The 16,931-nt window shown below is 40.8% G+C and overlaps 1 protein-coding gene across 1 annotated transcript in view; it reads left to right on the top strand.

Annotated features, from left to right (window-relative positions):
* Nucleotides 1-11,239, top strand: part of LOC111151220 (cytokine receptor like factor 3) — a 38,292-nt gene extending 27,053 nt beyond the window's left edge. The window contains exons 7-8 of the mRNA XM_022509016.1: nt 8,361-8,473; nt 9,779-11,239. Of these exons, the coding sequence (XP_022364724.1) occupies nt 8,361-8,473; nt 9,779-10,035 (370 nt within the window). The 3' untranslated portion in view covers nt 10,036-11,239. The remainder of the gene's footprint in view (nt 1-8,360; nt 8,474-9,778) is intronic.
* Nucleotides 11,240-16,931: the final 5,692 nt, after the last annotated feature.

Here is a 16,931-nt window from a genome sequence, read left to right as displayed (position 1 = left end):
AAATAGTCTGGGAAGTGGTATGGATACAGTCCGGGAGACTAGTCAGGAAGCTATAGTGATAATGCTGGTGAGAGCTAATGGTGGCTTGAACCACGATGGGGCAGTGGAGGTAATGATGAGTGGTCAGAATCTGGTCAAATCTATATATATATATATATATATTTTTTTTTTTTTTTTTTTTTTAAGATTTTTATTTATCAATTTGAGAGAGAGAGAAGGAGAGAGAACAAGTAGAGGGGAGGGGCAGAGGGAGAAGCCGACTCCCTGCCAAGCAGGGAGCCCGATGTGGGGCTCGATCCCAGGACCCCGAGATCATGACCTGAGCCACGCAGGTGCCCCTGAATCTGGATATATTTTAAAAGGAGGACTGGCCAGATTTACTAGTAGATTGGTTGTGGTAGGTGAGTCAAGTGTGACCGAGTCAAGTGTGACAAGTTTTTGGTCTAAGTAACTCTCTCTCTCTCTCTGCCTGCCTCTCTGCCTGCTTGTGATCTCTGTCAAATAACTAAATAAAATCTTTTTTAAAAAAATTAGATTAAATGAATCATCTTGGATTGTGATTGTTGGGTTAGACTGGGTTTATCTAAGGAACTATCAAACTGCGTTCTAGAGTGGCCATGCCATTTTCCATTCCCACCAGCACCTATGAGATTTTCTGTTGTTCTTCATCCCTACGCACATTTGGTATTGTCAGTTGTTTATGTTCTTTTTTTTTTTTTTAAGATTTTATTTATTTATTTGACAGAGATTACAAGTAGGCAGAGAGAGGAAGGGAAGTAGGCTCCCTGCTGAGCAGAGAGCCCAATGCTGAGCTCCATCCCAGGATCCTGGGATCATGACCTGAGTTGAAGGCAGAGACTTTAACCCACTGAGCTACCCAGGTGCCCCATGTTTATGTTCTTTTTTCAAAAATATTTTATTTCATTCTTTTTTTTTTTTTTAAAGATTTTATTTATTTATTTGAGAGAGAGACAGTGAGAGAGAGCATGAGCAAGGAGAAGGTCAGAGGGAGAAGCAGACTCCCCATGGAGCTGGGAGCCCAATGCGGGACTCCATCCTGGGACTCCGGGATCATGACCTGAGCCGAAGGCAGTCGTCCAACCAACTGAGCCACCCAGGCGTCCCTTATTTCATTCTTTTAAGTAATCTTTAAACCCAGTGTGGGGCTTGAACTCACGACCCCAAGATTAAGAGTCACACGCTCCACTAACAGAGCCAGCCAGACTACCTCCTCTTATTTTTACTTTCAGCTATTCTGTATACATGTTGTTGTATCTTAGTTGTGGTTTTAATTTTCTTTTCAGTAGCCAAAGATAGTATCTCTTCCAATGCTCACTTATTGTCCATTTGTATATCTTCGTTGGTGAAATGTCTTTTCAAATCTATTGCCTATTTAGAACAATTTTTTTTAATTATTGAAATTTGATGACTATAAGTCTTTTGTTTTTTTGTTTTTTTTTTTAACCAGTCTGGGGCTTGTCTTTTCGTTTTCTTAGCAATGTCTTTTGTGGATTATAAGTTGTTAATTTTGATGAAATACAATTTATGCACTCATCCAGTGCTTTTGGTATTGTATCCAGTCTTTGCTGTAATGCAAGGTCACAAGATGTTTTTCCTCTGTGGGGTGCCTGGGTGGCTCAATGGGTTAAGCATCTGCCTTTGGCTTGGGTCATGATCCCAGGGTCCTGGGATCCAGTCCCATATTGGATTCCTTGCTCAGCAGGGAGCCTTCTCCCTTTGCCTCTGCCTGCCTCTCTGCCTGCTTGTGCTCTCTCTGTGTCAAATAAATAAATAAAATCTTTTTTAAAAAAAAAGGATTTTTTTCCTGTTTTCTTGTAGACACTTTATGTTTTTAAGTTTTATATTCAGATCTGTGAGACATTTTGAATTACTTTTAGTGTAATATGTGAAATATGGGTTGAATTCAGTTTTGTTTAGAATCTAGTCCAGTAGTTCCTGCACTATTTGTTGAAAAGACTGTCCTCTCTCCATTGAATTGCCTTTTACCTTTGTCAAAGATCAATTGGCCATATGTGTGGGGATCTGTTTCTGGACTCTATTTCATTGAGCTGTGTGTTTCTCCTTTCCCAGAACTGTAATCTTTTTTTTTTTTTTTTTTTTGTTAAGATTTTATTTATTTATTTGGCAGGCAGAGATCACAAGTAGGCAGAGAGGCAGGCAGAGAGAGAGGAGGAAGCAGGCTCCCTGCTGAGCAGAGAGCCTGATGCAGGGCTGGATCCCAGGACTCCGGTATCATGACCTGAGCCAAAGGCAGAGGCTTAACCCACTGAGCCACCCAGGCGCCCCTTCCCAGAACTATAATCTTGATTACTGTACCTTTATAGTAAGTCTTGATATCAAGTAGTAGGATTCTTCCAACCTCCTTCTCTTTTTGTTTTAGTATTCTAGTTCCTCTTTCTTTCTATTTAACTTTAGATTCAGGTTGTCTATTTTTAAGAAAATTTTTTTACTGGGATTATAATCAAGATTAACTTGAATCTATAGATCAGTTTGGGAATAATTGGCATTTTAATATTTTGATTGTTTCAATCCGTGAATACAGTAATTTCTTAATTTAGTTTTAAAAAAAATGTCTTTCATCATTGTTTTGTCATTTCTCTTTTTCCTGTCTCATTACATTATTATTATTATAAGAAGTGTGATTCTGAATAGCAGTGTTGAAAGCTTACATGCTTATTCCACATCTTATCAGGAAAGCATTCAGTCTTTCACATTAGGGATGATGCTAGCTGTAGGGTTTGTTTGTTTGTTTTGTTTTCTTAAGGATTTTATTTTTAAGTAATCTCTGTACCCAGTATTGAGCTCAAACATAATTATAACCCTGAGATCAAGCATCGTTCTCTACTGACCGCCAGCCAGGTGTCCGCGCTGTAGGTTTTTGTAGATACCTTCTGTGAGGTTGAGAAAGTTCCCTTCTTGGGGTGCCTGGATGGCTCAGTTGGTTGGTGTCTGCCCTTGGCTCAAGTCATGATCCCGGAGTCTCTGGATTGAGCCCCACATCGGGCTCCCTGCTCAATGGGGCGTCTGCTTCTCCCTCTCCTTCTGCTCCTCCCCCACTCATGCACTCTCTCTCTCTCTCTCTCTCTCTCTCTCTCAAATAAACAAAATAAAAAGTTCCCTTTTAATTATGCTTTGCTGGGAGTTTTATCCATAAGTGAATGTTTAATTTTGTCTAATAATTTTTATACATTTGTTAATGTAATTATGCTGCTTTTCTTTTGTTAATATGGTAAATTGATAAATTTTTGAACATTAAACCAGCTTTGCATTCCCCATAGAACCTCCACTTTGTCTTATATTGTCTTTATATATACTGCCAGATTTGGTTTTTAATACTTTTGGGGGATTTTTATATCTCTTCATGAGAAAGCTATTTCTCTTTTTTTCTTATGATGTTTTCGGTTTTGGTTTTAACCAGCCTTAGAAAGTGAGGTGGAGAGGCGCCTGAGTGATTCATTCAGTTAAGCGGCTGCCTTGGGCTTGGGTCATGATCCCAGAGTCCTGGGATCGAGCCCCCCATCGGGCTCCCTGCTCAGCGGAGAGCCTGCTTCTCCCTCTCCCTAGGCCTGCCACTCTGCCTACTTGTGCTCTCTATCTCTGTCAAATAAATAAATAAAATCTTAAAAAAAGAAAAAAGTTAATTGGGGTGGGAAGTGTTTCTTCCTCTTTTGTTTCCAGAACTGTTGGTGTAAAACTAGTATTATTTCTTTCTTAAATGTTTGATAGAACTCACCAATTTGCCATCCTAGAATTTTCTTTTTTGGAAGATTTCCAATTTCTGTAGTAGATAGAGGACTATTCATGTTACCAGGTTTGTTTTGAGATAGGACAAAAGGTATTTTAGGATTTGTATAGTGATCAGTGTATTTCTGTTTCAGATATATTTCAGAAATCCTTCTTTCCAATGACTTGATAAGGCACCTCTTCTTTCTCTTATTCCTGGTGCGACAAGCCAGGCAGGGATCTTGTTGATAGAAGGCTCATTCTCTATTCCTTGGGCTAGTTTTCCTGTTAGTGACACACAGACTGTCTGTGTTCCTGGAAGCACTCTGCAATCTTCTCAGCAGTGTGCAAGGGTACTGATGTCACTGCACCAAGGTAATTGATGTCATACTTGTCAGTATTGAGTATTGTTGTTTCTAATCAGTCTGTAGCTGCTAGGCTAAAATAAAAATTTCATTTTATTTCTTACATTTATCATAAAGTTGGATATTTTTCGTATATTTATCAGCTAAGCAACTGAATTTTTGGATTTTGCTGCAAGCATTGAAGGAAAACCTTTTGAGACTGTGTAAGAACGAGAATGTGTCACTTAAATCCAAACAAAGTGGGGCACCTGGGTGGCTCAGTGGGTTGAAGCCTCTGCCTTCGGCTCAGATCATGATCCCAGGGTCCTGGGATCGAGCCCCACATCGGGCTCTCTGCCCAGCCTGCTTCCTCCTCTCTCTCTCTGCCTGCCTCTCTGCCTACTTGTGATCTCCGTCTGTCAAATAAATAAAATATTAAAAAAAAAAATCCAAACAAAGTGAGCCAAAGTACAGAGTAATAGGGATAGCGGATTAGCCTCTAGTTGCCATCGAAATCGCTCCTGTTTTGGGCTAAGTTTTCTCAGAATATTTTACCTTTAAGAAAAATTATTACCCAGGATGTTCTACTCCTTTACTCTATGCAGAGGATGTATTTCTAGTAACTTGTTCATAAATTAATTTTTTTAAAAATATTTTCTTAAAAGATTTTATTTGTGGGGCACCTGGGTGGCTGAGTAGGTTAAAGCCTCTGCCTTCGGCTCAGGTCATAATCCCGGGGTCCTGGGATCGAGCCCCACATCGGGCTCTCTGCTCAGCCTGCTTCCCCCTCTTTTTCTCTGCCTGCCTCTCTGCCTACTTGTGATCTCTGTCAAATAAATAAAATCTTTAAAAATAAATAAATAAAAGATTTTATTTGTTATCCGACAGATAGAAAGAGAGATCACAAGTAGGCAGAGAGGCAGGCAGAGAGAGAGAGGGGAAAGCAGGTTCTCTGCTGAGCAGAGAGGCCTATACAGGGCCCAATCCCAGGACCCCGAGACCACGACCCGAGCCAAAGGCTGAGGCTTAACCACTGGGCCACCCAGGTGCCCCATGTAAATTAATTTTTTATTAATTGTATTTCAGTTGTACATGCAGTAGAGGAGGTCGCTACCATAAATTATTTTGTATAGCATTTTTCTTTTTCATATAGTTTCTTACAAAACTAATTTTCTGTGAGAGAAGTTACAGCAGTGTCTGAGGCTATGATGTCCTCACTACTTGTCTTGCAACTTAAAAATTCAGTGATTTTTAAACCTTTGTTCTACTTCTTAGTGAACTATGAAAATAATTCTGTGTCTCAGATATATTAGCTATTTACTTCCCTGGTTCATTCCATGTTCAGAGCAACTTTTATAAACTTTTTATGTTGTGCTTGTCTTCTTTATCACATACCGTTTCAGTGACATATGCTTTTAGGAATTACTTTGTAATTTAGTCACATTAGTTTTTATCTTCTTTCCAAGATTTTTTTTTTTCTCAATGCATCGAAGGCCTTTTCTTTTTTACTGCTATTTATTTATTTGAGAGAGAGCAGGGGGAGGGGCAGAGGGTAAGGGAGAGGGACAAGCGGACTCCCCACTGAGTGTGGAGCCCGACTGGAGCTTGATCTCATGACCCTGAGATCATGACCTGAGCCGAAATCAGTCAAGAGTCTGACACTTAACTGACTAAACCACCAGGTCCCCCCACTGTTAGTCTTATGTGAGCTTCCTTGTACATGATGAGTCACTTTTCTCCTACTACTTTAAAAATTCTGTCTTTTAGTTTGGACGGTTTGATTATAATGTGTTTCACTGTGATTTCTTGGGTTTATCCTATTTGGTGTCTGTTAGGCTTCTTGAATCTAAATGTCCATTTCCGGGGCGCCCGGGTGGCTCAGTTGGTTAAGCAGCTGCCTTCGGCTCGGGTCATGATTCCAGGGTCCTGGGATCGAGCTCCGCATCAGGCTCCCTGCTCAGCGGAGAACCTGCTTCTCTCTCTCCCCCTCTCCCTGCTGCTCTGCTTTCTTGTGCTCTCTCTCTAGCTCTCTGTCAAATAAATAAAATATCTTTAAAAATTAAATAAATAAATAAATAAATAAATAATGTCCATTTCCTGCTCCATATTTTCAGTTGTTATTTCTTTAAAGATTTTATTATTTATTTGACAGAGAGAGAGATCACAAGTAGGCAGAGAGGCAGGCAGAAAGAGGTGGGGAAGCAGGCTCCCCGCTGAGCAGAGAGTCCGATGCGGGGCTCGATCCCAGGACCCTGAGACCATGACCTGAGCCAAAGGCAGAGGCTTAACCCACTGAACCACCCAGGCGCCCCTCAACTGTTATTTCTTTAAATGAACATTCTGGGGGCACCTTTAGTTTTTTATTTGTCCCATGTGTTCCTGTTTCTCCAAATGTCTTACAGTTTTGTGTTGGGATCTATACATAGGAGAAAACATCCACCTCTCCCCGTTTTTGACCTGGTTTTATGCTGGAAAAGACCCTCGCAGATGAATTCAGCTAGAGATGCTGGGAGCCTCTGACACCTCTTTTGGGAGGATGTGACTTCCCTGTGCTAGCGTGTACAATTTCTCAACCAGAGAGCTTCCTGGGTCTTTCAGAAGCTCGTATCTCTTGCTCCCTCTGGTGCCTGTTTGTGGCACTGGTTGTTCTCTGATGTACAGCAGCAAGCAGCCCTGTTTTCTCTTGTACTCAGTGGCCACCAGGCATCCAGAGTTTGCCAGCTCCCCATCAGTGCCCACATCCAATGAGACAGATAGCATTCCTTTGAGCATCCCTGTGAAAAGCTAGCTCAGAAGCACATTCAGTTCTCTCTTCCTCCCAGGGAGAGAAGCCTCAAGTTATGCACCTGCTCTGAGTCACATCCAAAATGTACTGGCTATTAGATGCCACTCCTCTCATTTCTTTGGTCTTAGCAGCATTCAGGCAACCGTACTGTGCTTGTTCTGTCCGTGCTCTAAATGAGGCGCAACAGAAATCAGTCCTTCAGGCAACTTTACAAAGAGCTGGAATGTTGGATGCACGCTCCACTCCTCTCTCTCTCTATCCCAAAGGAAAAGTCCAGAAGCCCGGGTGTTCTTGCCAGGCACTGAGCTGTGTAGCTTCGGAGAAGGACTGACTTGGGAAAGTGAAATTTTTCTTCTTAGCCATTTCACTGCAGCTGTTTTCAGCTTGTGGTCCGTTGAGGGACTGCAGCCTCTTAACTAGATTCTGGAAATCTCATAAAGGTTTTTTGGTCTGTGTATCATTGTTAAAGCAGTGTTTCTGTGGTAGAAGGAGGACTGGGACTTAGGAGTCTGCCATCTTGCTGACATCAGTCTCCTCTTCTCCGTACTTCTTAAGATTGCTGGTTAGAACTAAGTGAAATGACTTCAGAAACCTGCCCACATATTTATTTTGATCCTACATGTTTACCACTTTGTAACAAAAGACATTTTCAGGACATAACAAGTATAAATAATCACATCTTCCCTTGGTACAGCTACATTCTGTTCCTTGCTAATTTTTCTTTTTCTATACTAGCAAAATCTGGCTTTCTGGAACGGAGGGAAAGATGCATCTGGTAGTAGAGATACAGGTTGACTTTATATGTAAGTTTCCTATTTCTAGAGTGCATAAGGATGTATTTTGAGACTAAAACACAAAAAGAAATGCTTGAACCTTCCACATATGATGTTAGGCAAGCAAAATGTGTTAGTAACTATTTTATTTACTTTTTAAAAGTTATGTCTATTTTTAGAGGCTTTTAATGGTTGATAAACAGTAATCAAACCACTGCATAGACTCTCACTTTGAAGGTTTAGGTGTGATGTCAGACAGTAACAGTCACATGTCTTACTATGGCAAGTATGACAAGTTTCTGTGTGTCTAGAGCCAGAACATAAAAATGGGAATGAGCTGTCATAGCTGTGAATAGCTACCATGGCATCTACAGTCAGAATGCCTGAATTCCTGTCTTGGGTCCAGCACTCAGCCAGGTGAACAGGGTCAGGTTACTTAGCCTCTTTTTAATCTTGTTTTTTCTCATGGATAAAATGGGTATGGTAATAAGAGCACCTACCTCATGGGCTATTAGGGGAATTCAATGAGATGTTTGATATAGATAAAAAATTTTTAGATCAATGCCTGGAATTTAGGAACTGCTAAATTGTCGTTGGGTATTATTAAGAGCAAGTTTGATGAGATTGCTCTTTTTAACCCTAGTGACTGTTAGATATATTAAAAAAAAAAAAAAGAAGAAGATGATTAATGATCTCTCTCTACCTCATTTCCAGAGTTGAAACCGTGGGGCAGCCAGACAGAAGAGACAGTATAGGAGTGTGTGCAGAAAAACAGAATGGATACGACTCTCTGCAGCGGGACCAAGCCGTGTGCATCAGTACAAATGGTAAGAGACGCACGACTGCTATTCTCTTCAAAGTATGTGACTTGCTGGAGTAAGATGTGAATCTGTCCCAGCCACCACACATCTGTAGCAGGAGATGAGAAAGTTTAAGTCTTTATGACATACCTGTATGGCTACTATGTGCCAGGCATTACTCTCTTCCCTTTACAAAGAATAAATCATTTACTCCTTTTAACAATTTGTCAAGGTGGGAAGTAGTATTCTTTTTTTTCCTTTTTTTTTTTTTTAAGATTTTATTTATTTATTTGACAGAGAGAGATCACAAGTAGGCAGAGAGGCAGGCAGAGAGAAGAGGAAGCAGGCTCACTGCTGAGCAGAGAGCCCGATGCGGGGCTCGATCCCACGACCCTGAGATCATGACCTGAGCCGAAGGCAGAGGCTTAACCCACTGAGCCACCCAGGCGCCCCGGGAAGTAGTATTCTACCCATTTTATAGGTGATGAAAACCAAGCCACAGAGAGGTTGAGTGACTCGCTTAAACTCCCATAGCTCAGAGGTGACTGAGTTGGGATTTGCACTAGGCAATCTATGTCTGGATTCCGTGTGCATAGGTCATCTGAATTCAACAACAATTGGTGAACTGAAGAGAGAGTTTACTTAATTTGTTATATCTCGCTAGGGTTCTTTGGCCCCTTACTCTATAGTCATCACACATTTATTTATTTATTTTTTTAATTTTGTTTTTGAAAAGATTTTATTTATTCATTTGCGAAAGAAAGAAGGAGAAGGAAAAGGGAAGAGGGAGAGAGAGAAGCAGACTCCCCGCTGAGCAGGAGCCCAACTTGGGGCTCGATCCCAGAACCCTGTTATGACCTGAGCTGAAAGCAGACACTTAACTAATGAAGCCACCCGGGCACCCCTACAGTAATCACACTTTTGAAATCCCCTCTCCAGATGTGTTAATATGTTGTGGTGTGGGTCAAGCAGTAGGTAGAACAAGATTCTTGTTTATTTCATGTGCAACAATATTGCTATTCCACAGGATATAATTTTGTAATGGAGTCAAGTTTCTTTTGATGCCATCCATGTGGGAAACTCGGTCTCCGTTCTAGAAGAGTAGAACCCTGGATCAGAATTCTAAAATATGATTAAAGCTTTAACTTTCTCTCCTGCCACGGGGATGGGGGTTAATTAACATGTTGAAATGCATTCTCTTTGACCAGTTGGCATTCTAAAATGTTTTCTTGATCTGAGTTGGGAAATTACCTGTGTTATCGGTAATCTAGAATCCATTTCCATTCTTCATTATCGCTCACATGTAAATGACTCTTTACTTTAACATTTTAGGTGCAGTTTTTGTAAATGGAAAAGAAATGACTAATCAGTTGCCAGCAGTTACTTCTGGGTCCACTGTCACATTTGACATTGAAGCTGTAACTCTAGGATCCACCAATAATAACGAAGGAGGAAACTTCAAGCTTCGAGTAACTATTAGCTCAAATAACAGAGAGGTGGTTTTTGATTGGTTACTTGAGCAGTCTTGTGGTTCTCTTTATTTTGGTTGCTCGTTTTTCTATCCTGGTTGGAAAGTGTTGGTATTCTAGATTTTTGGGTGATTGGTTTTGGTTTTGCAGGGTTTTAAATGTAGCTGTCGTCAGCGGAGTTTAATTGTAATTGGTTCCAAAAAAAATTGTTAGATTCATCTCTCATTTAAGCCATTGGAAATGGAAATTGTTGACTGGATTTATTTTGGAGTATTTTAGCGGTAAGAGATTTGACTATTGTGGACAAAATTGTAGTGCAGTCAGTCTTGTAGCATAGTGTTAATTGAAATATCAGCATCATGATAAAAATGAAATTGGCTTTTAAAGTATGAGGAGATACAGGAAGCCCGACACCCTTCCACTGTGTACTTCTTAAAAAGTTGATTGTTAAAACAGAAAAACTTAATGTAACATTATCTTATTAAATTTCTTTTTTAAGGATCCCAGACCATGTAACACTTTAGGATCAAAGAGTAGGACTAGAGCAGCCAGAAGCTGGAATTCTGTAACTTATGATCACTTGTGTGCTCTCCGCATGAGTGGTGAATATGTTCTCCATATTCAGGTATTTGTAAGCAGTATTGAATTTTATCTCACGTTCAGTAATCTTTATAGTCCCAAAAGTGTGATAATTCTTGCGTTAAAAATTACAGAGCAAATGTCTACAATAGGCAGAGTATTTTCTTTTTTCTCTCAGTACAGTTCGATTCATGCTAGACTAGAGGATTTTTACAGGGTAGAACTACTCATGAGAGTGGTATGTAATTACAGCAGTAGCCGTTCACATATATGTAACGTGCACATGTGCATAGCCAGCCTCAGCGATGTGTATGTTACTACCCGTAGGGTATGAGCTACAGTCCAGTTTAATGTCAGTTTTATAAACGGTCTTTTAGTGGACCAAACAGATATAAGATAAATACTTGACCTATTTTTTTTGAAAGACTTAAAATTTGTTTAAGATATTTATTTGAAGGACCTACTTAGTATGTAAAAATGATTATCTTAACTCGCTATACCAGCCTACAGATTTTTTTTAATGTGAATTTTTTTCCTTCATTTTTAACAGTACAAATGTGGAAAAGCAAGTTTGATATTTTTGTAAGATAATTTATTTGGGGATTCAGATTCCCTGTTAGACAATCATGACCTTTCCCCCTTGCCTTTTTATATATAAGTCAGCCGTCTTTCATTTGTCTAGTGATTGTTAAGATGTGCTAGAATGTAGATGCCTCACCCAGCTGTCTGAAACAAAATAAAAAACTAAAAGTTAAATGTGTGTGTTTTTTCTTCTGTGAGATTTGATGAATTCAATTTAAATCTTTTAGGTAAAGGGAGAAAAGGATTTCTGGTGTCTCTGTTTTTGTTTGTTGTTTTTTTTAAAGATTTTATTTATTTATTTGACGGACAGAGATCACAAGTAGGCAGAGAGGCAGGCAGAGAGAAGGGAAGCAGGCTCCCCGCTGAGCAGAGAGCCTCATGTGGGGCTCAGTCCCGGGACCCTGGGATCATGACCTGAGCAGAAGGCAGATGGTTAACCCACTGAGCCATCCAGGTGCCCCTGTTTTTTGTTTGTTTGTTTGCTTGTTTGTTTTTTAAAGATTTTTTTTTCATTGGGGTGCCTGGGTGGCTCAGTCAGTTAAGCATCTGCCTTTGGGCTCAGGTCATGATCTCAGGGTCCTGGGATCGAGCCCCACGTTGGGCTCCCTGATTGGCAGGAAGCCTGCTTCTCCCTCTCCTTCTCCTCCCCCTCTTGGTGCTCACTCATGTGGTTTCTCTCTGTCCAATAAAGACTTAGAGAGAGAGAGAGAGACAGCGAGAAAACACAAACTGTGGGGGGGGGCAGAGGGAGAAGAACACTTCCCACTGAGTACAGAACCTGATGGGGGCCTTGATCCCAGAACCCTGAGATCATGACCTTAAGTCAGATGCATAACCAACTGAGCCACCCAGGCGCTCCTTTCTCCGGTCATTTTAATACGGGTATCGTTGTAACTTGTGACAAGTTACTTATACTTATATTCTGTGTATCTGATACCGAACATAGTGCCTGACACATAACGTGTGTACAGTAAATGTTGGGTTGAATGAATGCAGATGGATTATTTTCTCCAGAACATCTTCATCTCGTTCCCTTCATTTGTCAAATATTTACTGAATGTCATTTTTTTCTTATCCTCCACAGGAGAGTCATGTCTTAAGTTTATATGTATAGCATCTGCCTTTTCACAGAAATGACTAAAACCTAACTTAATTCTAGATGGGTGTGGATTGTAATATTTTGACCTCTGAAAATAATTTAAATATTGCTTTCTTTTTTGAAGATTTTTATTTTTAAGCGATGTCTACACACAACATGGGGCTTGAACCCACAAGCCCCAAGATCAAGAGTCTCGTGCTCCACTGACTGAGGCAGCAGGTGCCCCTGCCCTTGAACTGTGAACTTACAATTCTGTTCAAAGCCAACTCATTTTCTTTAAACAGAGAAGGAACCCTGTATTGCAAATCCGTTGTGTTGCTTGGAAGGACGAGAGAGTTTAGGTGATGATAATTATAACAACTATAAGAATTGACATTTATTGAGCTCCTACTCTGTGCCAGGCACAAATGCTAAATTTTCAAAATACATTTATTATATCATTTAATCCACATGTGCTCCTTACTATCCTGTTATTACCGTTGTTTCACCCTACAGACAATAAAACTTAGGTTCAAGAGATGTGAACTAATTTATCTAAGGTCAGGACCAGTAACTAGTCTAGTCGGGATCCTAGCCCAGACCTGATGCACTCTGCGGCCCCTGCTCGTAACCGTTGTGCTCCCAGGAAGAGTGGACACTAAGGGGAAAGGCTCAGGGATAGATAAGAATCACCAACGGGATCCAAGGTGGCAGGTGCTGGAATGGCGCTGAGAAAGGAAAGGCTGACTGTCTGCCTGAAGATCTCAGGGAGCAAAGTCCATCTCAAAAGGTGAGCGGAAATTTGTGAAGCCCAGCACTGGCACCTGGAGCAGAAGGGAAGGAACTTAGCGTTCTGGTGGAGGTGAGAGCTGCGTGTGTCGTGGCGAGAGGCGTGGTATGTGAGGTCTTGGTGAGGGGCTGAGGGCTGCGGAGAAGTCGAATGGCGTGTTTGTTTTGCAACTGACAAACTGGGCGCCTGGGTGGCTCAGTGGGTTAAGCCTCTGCTTTCGGCTCAGGTCATGATCTCAGGGTCCTGGGATCGAGCCCCACGTCGGGCTCTCTGCTCAGTGGGGAGCCTGCTTCCCCCTCTCTCTCTGCCTGACTCTCTGTGTACTTGTGATCTCTGTCAAATAAATAAATAAATAAATCTTAAGGGGGGGGGGAAAGACTTGCATATTCTACTATTAATGTGTAGAATGTTTTGATCTTGTAGAGTTCTACTATATCTTTGCTGGCTTTCTGTCTAGTTGCTCTATTGGTTCTCGAGAGGGGAGTGTCAAAGTCACCAGTTGTAACTTCAGTCATTCCTCTGTTTCTCCTTTTAGTTCGTTCAGTTTTTGACTTATATCTTTTGTAGCGCCTTTGTCTTATGAATACACACTTAGGATTGCTGTATCTTTTTGGAGAATTGACTGTTTTATCATAATGTCCTTCTCTGTCTCTGGTATTTTTCTTTCCTCCAAGGTCCATTTTATCTGATAATAATCTAACCTCTCCTTTCCTCTAATTAATGTTTGCATGATACGTATTTTCCATCCTGTGCTTTCAACTTTTCTATGTTAATATATGTGGAGTTCGTTTCTTGTAGATAGCATATAGCTGAGTCATGGGGTTTTTTTGTTTTGTTTTTAATTTATTCTGTGAATCTCCAAGTTTTATTTGGTCTATTTAGACCATTTACTTTTAATTTTATTATTGATATGTTAGGGCTTAAGTTGGCCATTTTTCTTTTTTGTTTTCTGTCCTCTCTGGGTTTTTTTTTTTTTCTTTTGTTTTTTTTTTTTTTTCAGATTTTATTTATTTATTTGAGAGAGGGAACACAAGGCGGGGGGAGGCTCCCTGTTGAGCAGGAAGCCCAATGCTGATGCAAGGCTTTATCTGGAGACCCTGAGATCATTACCTGAGCTGAAGGCAGAGGCTTAACCCCTGAGTCACCCAGGCGCCCATGCCTTTCTTTTTACTGCCTTCTCATGGGTTGCTTCAACATATTTTGGAATTCCATTTTGATTTATCTGTAGTGTTTTTGAGTGTCTCTCTGTGTAGCTTCTTCAGTAATTGTTTTAGGTATTAAAAATATGTATATATAACGTACATATATACATAATAAACACACATGTATATTCGTATATATATATACATTAATATATGTGTATTATATATATTACATATGTGTATTGTGTATGTGTGTTTATACAGATCTATGTGGAGCTATATCTACATCTACATTAGTATGGTCGTGGCTTTTTTAATAATCAGGAAAGTCCTGTTTGGATTTCTTTGCGTTAGCGAAAACAGGTACTAATGTAGGTCTTCGGTAAACTGAAGCCGCGTAATGTGAACTTTCGGAAAGCAGGGGATATTGTTCACTTTACCCCGTTTGAGCTTATGAAAAGTGTTGTAGGAACACTCCACTTTCGGAGAGCAGGGGTATAAAACTTACCAGTTAATTGGTACCATCATTTCATCAGTTCAAGTGAAATAATCCTTACATCTCTTTGTCTTTCTCCATTTACAGCAAATCTTTTTCTTAAATATTTTCTCTATATACATTTAGAACCTTACTAGACCATGTTGCCTTGACCATTAAAAAAAACTTTCAGAAAACTCAAGAGAAGCAATGCCTATTGTATTTATCTATATTTCTGCTTACTGTGTTCCTTTTTCCTTCATGCTCTTCCAAGTTTCCTTCTGTTACTATTTCTATCTCAAGAACTTCCTTTAGCCATTCTTTTATGATAAGTCTGCTGGTGAAAAATTCTCTTTGATTTCTTCTGTATGAGAATGTTTTGATTTTCCCTTTATTCCTGGAGGTTGTTTCACTGAACATAGGATTCAAGGTTGAAAATTCTTTTGTGTGTTTGTGTGTTTGTGTGTGTGCTGGGTGGGGGGGGGCTTAAACTCATGACCCTGAGATCCAGACCTGAGCTGATACCAAGAATCAGACACTTGGGCGTCTGGGTGGCTCAGTGGGTTAAAGCCTCTGCCTTTGGCTCAGGTCATGATCTCAGGGTCCTGGGATTGAGCCCCACATCGGGGCTCTCTGCTCAGTGAGGAGCCTGGTTCCCTCTGTCTCTGCCTGCCTCTCTGCCTATTTGTGATCTCTCTCTCTCACTCTATCAAATAAATAAAATCTTTTAAAAACAAAAAAGAGTCAGACACTTGACAGAACCCGCCATGTACCCCCAACAATTCTTTCAATACTTGGAAAGTATTACGTGACCTCCCATGGCCTCTGATGAAAAATCTGCTGTCATTTTCATTGTTTTTCCTTGTAGATAAAGTGTCATTTTTCTGTAGTTGCTTTCAATATATACGCATTTTTTTGTCTTTAGTTATTGGAAGTTTAATTATGATGTGTCCTTGTATGGCTTTCTTTAGGGTTATCCTGTATAGGTTCTTCAGCTTCTTGGAATGTTAGGTTTATGTAATGTGCCACATTTGGAAAGTTTTTAGCCATTATTTCAAGTACTTTTTTCAGCCCTGTCCTCTTTTTCCTTCTAGGACTCCAGTGACACAAATTTTACATCTTTTGTGTATTCCCACTGATTCCTGAGGTTTTGTTGGTTTGAAGTTGTTTTTTTTCTCTGTCATTCAAATTAGGTAATTCCTGTTGTTCTACTTCCAGTCCCTCGAGTCCGGTCTCTGTCACATCCCTTCTACTGTTGGGCCCATCCACTGAGCTTTTCATTATTTATTTTGGTTATTGTATTTTTCCGTTCAAAAACATCCATTTGGACCGTCTCCGTACCCTCTTTCTGTGCCAGACTCTTTATACTCTGCTGAACCTGTTCATTTTTCATCTGTTTCAAGTGTGTTCGTAAGTGCTCGTTGAAACATTTTAATCATGGCTTTGGCAATGGGGAGTCTTACGTGTCCGTTCCACTGGGCCAAGGGATGTTCAGATAGCTAATTAAAACATCCTGGGGGCCGCCTGGGTGGCTCAGTGGGTTAAAGCCTCGGCCTTCAACTCAGGTCATGATCCCGGGGTCCTGGGATCGAGCCCCGCATCGGGCTCTCTGGACGGCAGGGAGCCTGCTTCCCCTTCTCTCTCTGTCTGCCTCTCTGCCTGCTTGTGATCTCTGTCTGTCAAATAAATAAAATCTTTAAAAAAAAACAAAAACATCCTGGTGGTTCTGTGAGGGTGTTTCTGGAAAAGATTAGCATCTGAATTGATGGACTGAGGAGAGCAGGTGGCTCTCCCCAGTGTGTTGGGCCTCATCCAATCTGTTGATGGCTTAAATAGAACAAAAAGGCGGAGGAAGGTTGAATTTGCTCTTTGCCCATTGAGCTAGGACATCCTCAGGGCTCCTGGCTCTGGGGCCTTCATATCTGGACTGGAATCTACACCTCTGGCTCTTGGGCCTTTGGACCCCATCACCTGCTCTCCTGGGCTCCTAGCATGCAGACAGCAGATCTTGGCACTTCTCAGCTTCTATAATCGTTGATTGCTTCTGTTTTTCTGGAGAGCTCAAAGACGGTGCTTTTAAATCGTCAGCCTGGTGTTAGCATCTGTTGTCTTTCTTTATTCAGTTTGAGATCTTTCTGATTCTTCGGATGACAAGTGATTTTCTTTTGAAACGTGGGCATTTTGTGTTATGTTCTGAGACATGGGATCCTAATTAAACCTTGCCTTTCAGCTAGCTTTCTGACACCAGTCCAACGGGAAAAGATTGAGGGGATGGGCACTGCCTCATTACTGCCACGTAGGAGATGGGAGGGTAGCTTCCCCTTGGCCTCCATGGACAGCAAGAGGAGAGCCCTTGTTACTGGTGGCATG

This window comes from Enhydra lutris, unplaced genomic scaffold, assembly GCF_002288905.1.
Source record: "Enhydra lutris kenyoni isolate GAN:26980312 unplaced genomic scaffold, ASM228890v2 scaffoldscaffold26, whole genome shotgun sequence".
In the NCBI taxonomy this organism is placed as follows: domain Eukaryota; kingdom Metazoa; phylum Chordata; class Mammalia; order Carnivora; family Mustelidae; genus Enhydra; species Enhydra lutris.
Note: the sequence above shows the minus strand (reverse complement) of the source record. Positions and strands in the feature narration are given on the sequence as shown.